Consider the following 12,581-nt stretch of genomic DNA (forward strand, 5'->3'; position numbering starts at 1 on the left):
AATGTCTTTTAATTTAAATATGGTTTATTAGGTAAAAGTCTAATAACCCCTGGTCTAGAGAACAAAATAGGTGAAGTAATATTTATTTTGGTATTATTTATGTTTTGTTAATGATAAATTCTTTGCAGCATCAATAATTTACAGAATTGTAAAGTAGTGTTTCATAATTTTTGTTAGAAATTAACAAATGATTTCCACAGAACATGAAATTTTAATTCAAAATTTATTTATTTCTAGTCTATATATATATATATATATATATATATATATATATATATATATATATATATATATATATATAATTTTTTTTTTTTTTAAAGGACAACAATTACAGTAAAGTGCCAATATTTTTAACACAGTCTTCTGTTTTGGATGCATCTACTTCTATGGTTACTAAATCACCTACCTACAATAAATAAAAAAAAAAAAGAGGCCCTGAAAAACTGAAAATGCATAAATCAGGTGATCGTAAATAATAAAATAATAATAAAAAAAAGGAAATAGTTTTAGTTTTTAAAAAGGGTAAAAAAAAATGAAACTACTTAATTAACACTTTATGTACCTCATTCCTTTCAGTGTTTCCTAAACGTTTGTTAGACTTAGTGCCACTGGGCTCCTTAGATGTTGTTGGTGTGCACTTTTCTGTGGTATGATGATCCAAGTGTCTGTCTCATCCATGCTGTAAAGGCGTTCCGCATTCGTAGGGTTTTCACAGACGTCCACTCCTTCACTCTGTTCAGTCTATTGGGAGGAGCATCAGGCTGATCTGCAACGGCAGGTGGAGGATCTTGATATCGGCCTTGCTGGCTCCAATGCAGCAGAACTACTGCTCGACCAACACCATACAAAAACACCTGTAAAGGAATAAAAGATACAATTTGAAAATGATATTAGACATGATGACAGTGGGGTGGCACAAAAACTGGCATTAACGGTTGACTGACAATCAGGATTTGCTTACAAAAGACAAATTTATAATTTCATACCAGGCTGAAGGGCACAAATAAAATAAGCAGAGGTATCTGGAGTGTAATGGGCAAGTCTTTTAGTAAGGCCCTGAGAAACGCGCTAATGCCTTGTCCTATATGTATCAGAGGATCTGTAAAAAGGGTAGTGAGGGTAACAGTGATAACCTGTCAAAACAAGAGTGAAACAAGTCAAGCAAGCCTACGAAAATTTGTCATGAGCTGATGATCGTAGCAGTAAGACATTATAAACCTTGGTCGGAGGCACTTGCAGAATTGGATGCACAGTCAGGAGCTCAAAGTATTCCTTACAAGGATCATCCTGTAAAGTCCATGTGGTCCGATACCAGTCTGAAATGATATAGGGTTACTAAGTCTTTATACATTTAATTTCAATTTACTTTTCCAGGTAAGGATCATAGTGGCAGCAGGCTGAGAAGGTCAGTCCAGAGTCCAGACTGCTTACTAACTCCCAGCCACTGATGGAAAGTTGCAAACCAAATAAAGTTTTAACACATGGTGAGCTCCAGGACCTTACCTTTGAAATCATCCCACCAGCCATTTTTCTGCCCTCCAGTGCATTTATCCATCATATTTTCCCACTTAAGCATTTTGGCCTGGTGTTCAGCAAGGGCTGTCTAGAGAACATCAAATCCACATAAAAAATTAGTGACACAGTTTTAAAGCACAGTTCAGTTTTACACCCCCCCCACACCCTTCGCTCTTCCTCATTAAGGCTCCTCCACGCCCGCTTGACCACCATGGACTCTACAGCCTTTAGCCACATTGCTCCTCATCTCTGGAATTCCATAACTACAGGGGTGGGTGAAAAGTAACTAGGCATTAAAACTTGGTAATAAAGTATATATTTTTAAAATGTACTTTAATACATAGAAAAATTTAAGTAAATCTTTACATTTTAACATAGGTTTTGGTGGCATTAACTAGTTTCTTTAAACGGCCAGGGATGGAGTGCATGGGGTGGTGCTTCAGTGATATTACAAGTTCAAAAGCCATTAAATATTGCACAGTCAATTTTTACTCACCATGGAGACTCTCCAACCACATTAAATTTATGTCTTAAAACACATTTATACAGAAGTATACAGTGGAACCTTGGATTACGAGTAACGCGGTTTATGAGTGTTCCGCAAGACGAGCAAAATTTTGAAAAACATTTTAACTTGAAAAATGAGCATTGTCTTGGTTTACGAGTACCGAGTATCATGTATAACGTATGCGTTTCTTGTTTTGACGGCGAGCGTCACGTGATCACAACTGAGCCAGTGGTTTTTCTCTCTCTTGCGCTGCGGAATGTGGATAATCGCCTCCCCTGCTGGGTCTTAGTGCTTCTCTCTCACTGGTATAATCAACATCCGTGAGGGTGGCTGTAAAAGCGTGTGTGTGTGTGTGTGTGTGTGCGTGCGTGCGTAATGTAGTGTAATTTGACACTAGCTCCTTCATTGACAGCAACACACACACACACACACTCACCTTTAGAGACCCCCTCCCACCGGCTTCGCACCTATACACACACACACACACAAACTCTCTGCCTTACACAGAAACTCCGCTCTTTCATGATTCTTTTAAATGGTAAAGTGGAGGTTTATTTATTTTTTTGGTTGCTTTTTTTGTTTTTTTTACTTTACAGCAGTGATTTCGTTAGTATACGCTCGCGCGAGTGTGACTAGCTAATTTTTCCGATAAAACAGTTTCTCCGTTACTGTGTGTGTGCATGCACATTACACACACACACACACGCACACAATACGAGCCCGCTTCCGGAATGAATTATGCTTGTAATCCGAGGTTCCACTGTAAATGTATTTTTGATTTTTAAATAATTTGATGTTCCATTTATACAGAAGTATAAATTTATATAAATACAGTTTATCTGATTTTAGGTGATAGCTCTATGTCAACACTATGACATCAGCCCTATGTCGTCAGTGTGTGAGGGCCCTCTTGTTTTCCTATGGATTTTATTCCCCACCATTTGGGGCTTTTTGGGGTCGTAACATGCTCAAAAACTCATGAAAATTGGCAGACAGGTTGGGATCTGCTGCCATTAGGATGCCTGAGAGTCAGTTATTTTGTGCAAATCATATTGTGTGACAGCATAGTATGATGCTTTTTTTCCCCAGCAATTGCAACAGAGCTTTTTGAAGGTCTAAACATAAAATTCCCCTTTTTTAAAATTATGTCATAATGGTATTGGGATATCCCATTTAAATGCATGTGCCCACTGTCTTTTTGGTGCGTCCAGGTGGCAATGGTGCAGGCTGCTTGGGCCCAATCATCATTGCAACCATATTCAAATTGTTTTACTTTTTACTACTTGGTGTCATAAATTTAGTTCTTGTTTGAATTTTGGACAGCAACCTTGGGTGATTATAAAGGCATCTATATACACTGGGGCAAAAAAAGTATTTAGTTAGCAACCAATTGTGCAAGTTCTCCAACTTAAAAAGATGAGAGAGGCCTGTAATTTTCATCATAGGTATACCTCAACTATGAGAAACACAGACCTGTAACAACGTCTTCAAGAGGCTCTTCTGTTTTCCACTCGTTACCTGTGTTAATGGCATCTGTTTGAATTTGTTATCAGTATAAAAGACACCTGTCCACAACCTCAAACAGCCAAGACCAAAGAGCCGTCAAAGGTCACCAGAAACAAAATTGAAGACCTGCACCAGGCTAAAAAGACTGAATCTGCAATAGGTGTGAAGAAATCAACTGTGGGAGCAATTATTAGAAAATGGAAGACATACAAAACCACTGATAATCTCCCTCGATCTGGGGCTTCATGCACGATCTCACCCCGTGGGGTCAAAATGATCACAAGAACTGTGAGCAAAAATCCCAGAACCACACAGGGGGGACCTTGTGATTGATCTGCAGAGAGCTGGGACCAAAGTAACAAAGGCTACCATCAGTAACACACTGCGCCACCAGGGACTCAAATCCTGCAGTTCCAGACGTGTCCCCCTGCTTAAGCCAGTACATGTCCAGGCCCGTCGGTTTGCTAGAGAGCATTCGGATGATCCAGAAGAGGCTTGGGAGAATGTCATATGGTCAGATGAAACCAAAATAGAACTTTTTGGTAAAAACTCAACTTGTTGTGTTTAGAGGAGAAAGAATGCTGAGTTCCATCCAAAGAACACCAGACCTACTGTGAAGCATGGGGGTGGAAACATCATGCATTGGGGCTGTTTTCTGCAAAGGGACCAAGACGACTGATCCGTGAAAAGGGTAGAATGAATGGGGCCATGTATTGTGAGATTTTGAGTGAAAAGTTTCTTCCATTAGCAAGCGCATTGAAGATGAACTGTGGCTGGGTCTTACAGCATGATCCCAAACACACCGCCTGGCCATAAAGAAGTGGCTTCGCAAGAAGCATTTCAAGTTCCTGAGGTGGCCTAGTCAGTCGCCAGATCTCAACCCCATAGAAAATCTTTGGAGGGAGTTGAAAGTCTGTGTTGCCCAGTAAATTCCCCACAACATCACTGCTCTAGAGGAGATCTGCATGGAGGAATGGGCCAAAATACCAGCAACAATGTGTGAAAACCTTGTGAAGACTTACAGAAAACGTTTGACCTCTGTCGTTGCTAACAAAGGGTATATAACAAAGTATTGACATGAAATTTTGTTATTGACCAAATACTTATTTTCCACCATAATTTGGAAATAAATTCTTTAAAAATCCTACAATGTGATTTTCTGGATTTTTCATGTTTTGTCTCTTATAGTTGAGGTATACCTATGATGAAAATTTACAAGCCTCTCTCCTCTTTTTACAGTAAGTGGGAGAAGTCCCAGATCATGGGGTCTGTACTGTACGCATGGAGTTTGCGCACGTTTGTCGTGTGCTTGGTATGTTTCCTCTAGTTACTTTGGGTTCCTCCCACAGTCCAAATTAGGCTAACTGGCATCCCCAAATTACCTGTAGTATGTGAACGTGTGTGTAAATGTTGACTAGAGGTCCCCACCATTCATAAAAATTGGAAAACTGTAAATACAAAGGTCACCTTTGGCATCGACAGTCCCTAGTTGGACTACGGAGGTTCCTGGATGGATGGACTGCATTTTTATTCCAAGTAACACGCAACTGGCTATATGACTGTATGCCAGAATAAATTTTTGTACTAAATGTCATACTGTAGTTTTTAATGTTGATATTAATCTTTTTTATTTTATTTTATGTATTGTATTGCCACTGTGTTAGCAAACTATTCATGATTATATAAATGGTGTAGCATGAACATGTTGTGCAGGATTAAAGTTTAATTTATATATTTTAATTTTACCTTGTAGAGATATAACCAGTTCCACACTAGACTGATTAAGAAGCATACAGCAAACATTCTCCAAAACTGGACAAACCAGGAAACCTTTGACCATCCCTCAATACAGATGATGACCACAATGGTAATGGCCATGACAAGTACCTGTGTAAAAAGTGTCTGAGTAATATATTACAGCTGACAAATGACAAATTAATTATTAATCAAAAGCCCAAGTATGGGTTGAAAGTTGTGTTGCAATAGTGATGCATCTATACTCAGTTTATTTTCTGTGTACTCTAAGATTCGTTCACATATCTTTCAAGTTTTTCACCTTGTTAACAGTGTCCAGATCTACACCGAAAGTGTCTTCAAGACGCCACGTCCGGGACTTGAGGTCATGCAGTTTAATTTTGATAGGTGTTCGACCGAGAGCATCATCCTGAGCCCCAGATGTCCAGGTGCTCTTGTCGTTCACAAGCTCCTGGATGAGCAGCACAGAAATGTAAACAGAATGGTGCATATTGCTTATGAAATTATCATACCAAGCCAGGTTTTTTTCTATTTCATTTAGAAGATTTGTGAGTATCAATTAATCAATCAATCAATCAACATTTTTTATATAACACTTTACAGCAACCTAAGTTGAACCAAAGTATACTAAGTATACTAAAAATAACAATAAAATAGCAATAAAAAACCAAAATAAAACACATGATTATAAATAAATAAGTAAATAAAAAATATAATAAAAGTAATAATAATAATCATAATGATAATGATGATAATACTACTACTAATAATAAATAAAACAAAATTATAAAAAATAAAATCATAAAATATTAAAAGCCATTCTTTAGTTTTGCTTTAAACAAAGAGAGGTCCATAATGTTGCGTAACTCAGGTCGAATGGTGTTCCGGAGTTTAGGACCAGCCACTGCAAAGGAACGATCACTCCATTGTTTGCACCTTGACCGAGGAACCACTAGCAGGTTTTGGTTAGCAGAACGTAAGTTTGTTGATAAAAGCTTACTGTCTCACACAAGTAGGAAGGTGCCAGACCATTAATCGCATTAAAAACAAACATCAAAAGTTTAAACTGAATCCGGAACTGTACCCGAAGCCAGTGGAGGGAATACAGGATTGGTGTGATGTACAACTATTTACAACTATTGGTCAGCATACGAGCCGCAGCATTCTGTACAAGTTGCAGACGATGTAGACGAGCTTAAGTAATTCCAACATAAAGTGCATTGCAGTAGTCTAGCCGTGAACTAATAAAAGCATGAATGGCTTTCTCCAGGTCGCTCTGATTCAAAAAGGGTTTGACCTTTGCAAGAAGGCGAAGATGAAAAAAGCCTGACCTGACCACAGAATCAATGTGTGTCTAAAAATTTAAACTGCTGTCTAAAACCCCTCTAAAAATTTTTGACTGCTTGGCTTAAATGAGGAACCGGAGAATCTTGACCAGCAGTGATAAAACTAGAAAATTGGGGGTGCCAAACATAATACATCCTGTTTTACTCTCATTCACACAGAGACAATTTTGTGACAGACAAATTTGATGTCATGCAGACAACTGTGGATCGATTTAAGTGCATCAGATGAATTTGTCACAACTGGCAGATAGATTTGTAAATCATCTGCATACAGATGAAAAGAAACATTGTGCTTTGAAATGATTGATCCTAATGGCAGCATGTACATGGAAAATAAAACAGGGCCCAAAATAGGACTCTGTGGAACACCAGAGGTCAAAGATGCTGAAGAGGAAGAGAGATCACCAGTCATGACTGATAAAGTCCTATTTGTTAAATATGACCTAAACCATTGTAGTACAGAACCTTGAAGACCAACTACTTGTGCTAGATGTGTCAGGAGAATCGAGTGTTCAACAGTATCAAAAGCTGCAGTAAGGTCTAACTTCACCAGCAGCACAGGTTTTTTGGAATCAAGGGATAGGAGGATATCATTCTGTACCTTCAGGAGAGCGGATTCAGTGCTGTGGTGAGTTCCAAAGCCGGATTGGAATTTCTCTCGAACATGATTTTTTCTAGAAAAGACTGTAACTGGATAGAGACAACTTTTTCTAAAACCTTAGATGAAAAGGATAAATGAGATACTGATACTGAATACTAAAATTAGACAATACTGCACGATTAAGATTGTATTTCTTAAGAAGAGGCCTGACCACAGCGTGCTTAAAGACATCTGGGACAAACCCTAAACTGAGGCAACTGTTAATCTGAGTAAACTGAGTAAGGCACTGAACACAGAAATACATGCTGCTTGTTGTGAAAAAGACATCGTCGTGCTTCTGAGCGCTTCAATCTGGAATAGGTTTACAATTAAAAAATATGATTATTACTTCACTAAATATTAATGTTTTAAAAACAACATTATGACCGAGAGCAGATAAATTCAACACTAAAAAACAGCAGGGTTAGAAGACATACAAAAGACATATTCTTTTTTTTTTTTCATTCACCTTTAAAGCACCCACAAATTCAGGAAATGTGTTAAATTGAATTCAATCACAAAGGCTGTTTTCCGCATGTTTGCAAAGATTTAACTGGTTGAGATAACCCCAGGTGTTGGATCACATTCTTCATTTCTTCTGTGTTCTCCAGTTCTACCACATTCTAAAAGGTGCTTTACTGGTTCCAGATCTGCTGACTAACAAGGTTACTGTGGTGCACCTGGAGCCTATCCCAGGAGAGTTAGAGCACGAGGCGACGTAGCCCCTGGATGGGGTGCCAATCTATCACAGGACACACACACATACACACTCACATGCTCATTTACAAACTATGGGCAATTTGAGAACACCAAAAAGCTTAATCTGAATGTCTTTGGACTGCTGGAGGAAACCGGAGTACCTGGTGGAATCCCAAAAGCATGGAGAAAACATGCAAACCCCATGCACACAGGTAGGAATTAAACCCTGGAGGTGCCAGACGACCAAGGTGCTAACCACTATGCGACTATGCCGCCACTTCTTTTACATTTTCTGTATTTTCTACATCTTGTTATTAAGTTCCTGTTTAAATTTTGGACGATGACCTTGGGTAAATAGAAAGGTGCTTATATAAAGAAAGTGCATTATTATTATTATTATTATTATTATTATAAGTAAGATAAGGATGACTACGTATATGACTGTATGCCAGAATCGATTTTGATTGAACAAGTCTGACTAGTTTACACAGGCCTTGTTCAACAAGAAGGCTTCTACTGCCACCCAAAGAAAACCACCACCGACAGAACATTTTTTTTTTATCTAAGGAGAGCTACAGTTATTTAAATATTTAAGCCAACCTGTCTTGTGTAATCAACCGTATGTGTGTTTATTTTAACCAAACAGCCTCACCTTCTTGTCTGTACGTTTCTCCATATCTGCACACTGGTCCACTTGACAGGAATCTAGAAAAAAAAAGGTTTCACAAAAATATCATTCAACAAAAGAAAATTAATTTCTGTAGTTTGTTTTATTAACAGCTACTGACTTAGTATTTATCTTACCAGGTGCTTTTTTGCTTTCATCAGCTTCAGAGTGAAGATTCCTGTAAACCAGCATTGAAAAACTACTTATAAAAAGAAGACCATAACAGCCCCACACGAACACCACACCTAACCGCCTCGTGATCATTGCACGTTAGAAATAGCTGCTTAAATATACCTGCAGCACCTGTAAGCTACTAATACAGTAACTCAGCCAGCAGTTGTCAGCTTTATAGAAACAGAGAGGAGAGTCAGACTAGGACTGAGGCTCTGATAGGTGGAAATCAATAAGCTCTGAATATTTTAATGATTACGTGCATGTGCATCATTTATGCTAGGCCTCAATTTTACTGAATGCAGGGTTGTGATTTTCTACAAAATTGGGCTAGTTTGATTAGGCACAGGTGAGTAAAAATAATAAGATACAGTTTGTTTGTTTGTGGTTTTTTTTTTTGCTTTCAAATTTTACAGAACAAACAAACAAATACATTTAAAAAAAACATTAATAAATTGAAATAGCGAAAATAAAAAAAAGCTTGTCTTATAAATTAATTTTATAAATAAATTCAAATAAGGTTAAGGTTAAGCACACTGGCTGACAGCCAACACCAACACCCTGAGCACAATTTTGAACTGTAAGGATGTTGAATATGTGCACGTTGGCAAAACTACTTTAAACCATTTTTAAAGACATCTGCTCCAGATGTGTGAGAACAGCTGTCATGTGAAACCGAGTCTATCAATTCATGTCTTGTACACATAAAATTCACTGCAATTGTTACCCTACTTTATCTGTTACCGTACTGTATGTGTTTGTCTCATTTAATTTTATTCTTAAGTAATAATAAGCTTGATAATAATAATAAAAAACTAAGTGACAGGCATATGGGGCAAAATTGGGTTAATTGGTGTTCCCAAATTGCCCATTGTGTGTGTGTGTGTGTGTGTGTGTGTGTGCTGGCACCCAGTCCATGGTGTGCACGTGCCCCAGGTCTCCCTAAGTCCCCATGACTCAAAATTAATGAATCGTAGTTCTGATAAAAATGATGAAAATTATAGTGATTCAAAATAAAATAATAAAAAGAGCCATTTTAAAGGGGAAGAAGCAGCTTTCTAAACGCGAGGGTTAATATTTTCAACACGGTTTCTTTCTTGTATTCATGTCAGAACTATAAACGCCAATTGATGGACGCCACAGGTCATCAGCAGTGAGTTCTAAACGAGTTCCGTCAGGATGTTGAACAAATTAGAATGGATATGGTACAGCTTCAGCAGAACTTTAAGTGGTGGATCAACTCACCAACAAGGTGTCTGTCAGCTCCTACACAAGGAATTTCTATCTCCGCCGCGCCTAACCTAATCATAGTGGCTCGTCCTGAAAAATACGCCAGTGATCCGGCAGAGTCCCAAGGCTTCATCATGCAGTGCTCACTTTACTTTGCTGGACAAGACAATGTCAGCAAAAAAGGAAAAATTGCTCACTGGAAAAGCCTTATAATTGGCCACCGCTGTATGGAATAAAGGTGACGAAAGCACAAATTCATTTGACCATTTCTTTGTAATGTTTAATGGCATTTGATCACTCACCGAAAGGAAAAGAAGGTGAGTCACCACCTGCTCAATATGCAGCAAGGCAGACAGAGCGTAACCGAATACGTTCTCAACTTTCGCACTTTTGCCGTTAAAAGGAGCATATCACTAAGGATTAAATCCCAGGATACTCAAGGAACTGGCATCTCGTGGCGACAATGATGTTGAAATCATTGATTTCACTATTAAACTAGACGCATTAATGTCAAGACAATGATACCCCGGCGAAATAATTTAATCTCCCATACCTCCAACCAAACCAATGCAAATTGGGGGCGCATGGACAACAGCAGGAGAAATGAACCACAGCCGAAGGGCAAAAGAGTAGCCAATACCCAAAAAGTGGTCAATACCCAAAATCCTGCTGTGAGTAAAAAATGTGAAAATGCTCCTCCTTGTCTACTGTCCATAAAAGTTAAAATAGAACTCTCAAATAAGAAAATTTATGTTACAGCACTGATTGACTCTTAGGCAGCCGGAAACTTCATGGACAAAAACCTTGTCACCAGATACAGCATTCTATTGAAAACACTAAAATAACAAAACTGCATGACTGTCACTTACTGTCGGCGCAGTGCATCAGGAACACATTTCTTTCCTCATTACCACGAAGAAATTCCCCCCAATCCTGGGGTTCCCCTTGCTACAACAACATAACCCTCAGATATCGTGGAAGGAACAGGAAATACCACAATGGTCTAAGGAGCGCAAAAAACAGTGCATGCTTCAACTCACCTTTCACGTAGCATCCACCTCCATTGAAAGTCCAGAAACAGCTACAAACAATATAATTCCCAAGGAATATTGAATGTTCAGTGACGTCTTTAGCAAGACAAAGGCCACTCATCTCGCACCCCACAGACCCTATGAGTGTGCAATCTAGTTCCTTGAAGATGCCCCTCTTCCACGAGGCAGAATATACCCACTATCGCAAAAGGAAACAGAAGTAATGGAGGAATACATCACCACATCTCCAAGATTCTCTTTTGTGGAAAAAAAGTAGGTGGTCTCAGACCGTGCATTGACTATCGTGAGCTCAACAAGGTGTCTGTAAAGTATTGGTACCCTCTACCCCTGGTCCCAACTGCCTTGGAACAACTTGAAATTTTTTCTAAACTGGATCTACTCAGTGCTTATAATCTAATCAGAATTCGCTGCCATTAGCCCCACATCTGGACCTTATGAATATTGCATGATGCCATATGGACTTTCTTCAGCCCCAGCGGTATTTTAGAACTTTCTAAATAACATACTCAGAGAAATGCTGGGATAATACGTCATAGCCTTAATTGATGACACCTTGATTTACTCGCCAGACTTGAACAGCCACATAATGCATGTAAGGAAGGTACTAACCTGTCTCACAAACAATCACCTGTACATCAAGGAAGGAGAAATGTGAATTCCATGTTAAAGAAATTGCCTTCTTGGGGTATGTTATTACCCAGAATGGCATACAGATGGATTAAGAAAAGGTATCAGCCGTAAGGGACTGGCCCAGCCCAACAACTATAAAGGAACTACAACGTTTTCTAGGATTTGTAAATTTCTACAGATGGTTCATTGGAAATATCGGCCTTATAGCAACACCATTGACAGACCTGTTAAATGAAACTCTAAAAGATTAAAATGGAACCTAACAGCACAACAATCCTTTCTACATCTCAAATAAGCATTCACAACAGCACCTATATTAAAGCACCCAGATCCTTCTAAAATGTTCTCAGTGGAAGTGGATGCCTCAGAGATGGGAGTTGGAGCAATACTCTTACAAATATTTGGCATCAAACCAAAGCTACACCACATAGCATTCATGTCAAAGAAGTTAACACCAGCAGAACAGAATTACGACATGGGAAATCGGGAATTACTTGCCAATGGCATTGGAAGAGTGGCGTCATTGGCTTAAAGGAGCAAAACATCCATTCATGGTATATACAGACCATAAAAACCTGGAGTACATCAAAACGGCCAAGAGAATGAATGCCCACCAAGCCCGAGTCTAGGGGTCCAAAAATGGTAAGGCAGATGCCCTTTCGCAGATCCATAACACACCCTCTCCAAACAGGGGTGAGGACAGAACAATCCCGAATTGTATGTACAATAATGTGGGAAATCGACAAAGAGATAAATGATTTCCCTGAAGATCAAGTACCAAAGCGGTGTCCCCAAGACAAGAAATTCATCCCCGACTCAATACTGAGCAAGTTGATAACATGGGCTCACACATCCCCAGGAA

General features: G+C 38.8%; 1 protein-coding gene across 1 annotated transcript; it reads right to left on the minus strand.

The window, feature by feature from the left end:
• Window positions 1–617: 617 nt before the first annotated feature.
• On the minus strand, window positions 618–9,119 carry LOC128543207 (chloride channel CLIC-like protein 1). Its single transcript, XM_053513574.1, has 8 exons — window positions 8,774–9,119; window positions 8,622–8,674; window positions 5,586–5,735; window positions 5,276–5,416; window positions 1,504–1,603; window positions 1,219–1,316; window positions 987–1,133; window positions 618–854 (listed from the first exon to the last, which is right to left on the minus strand). The coding sequence occupies exons 1-8, from the start codon at window positions 8,898–8,900 to the stop codon at window positions 618–620; spliced, it is 1,053 nt and encodes a 350-aa protein (XP_053369549.1). The 5' UTR covers window positions 8,901–9,119.
• Between the last annotated feature and the right edge of the window lie 3,462 nt (window positions 9,120–12,581).

The sequence above is a fragment of the Clarias gariepinus genome, chromosome 15, assembly GCF_024256425.1.
Source record: "Clarias gariepinus isolate MV-2021 ecotype Netherlands chromosome 15, CGAR_prim_01v2, whole genome shotgun sequence".
NCBI classification, from domain to species: domain Eukaryota; kingdom Metazoa; phylum Chordata; class Actinopteri; order Siluriformes; family Clariidae; genus Clarias; species Clarias gariepinus.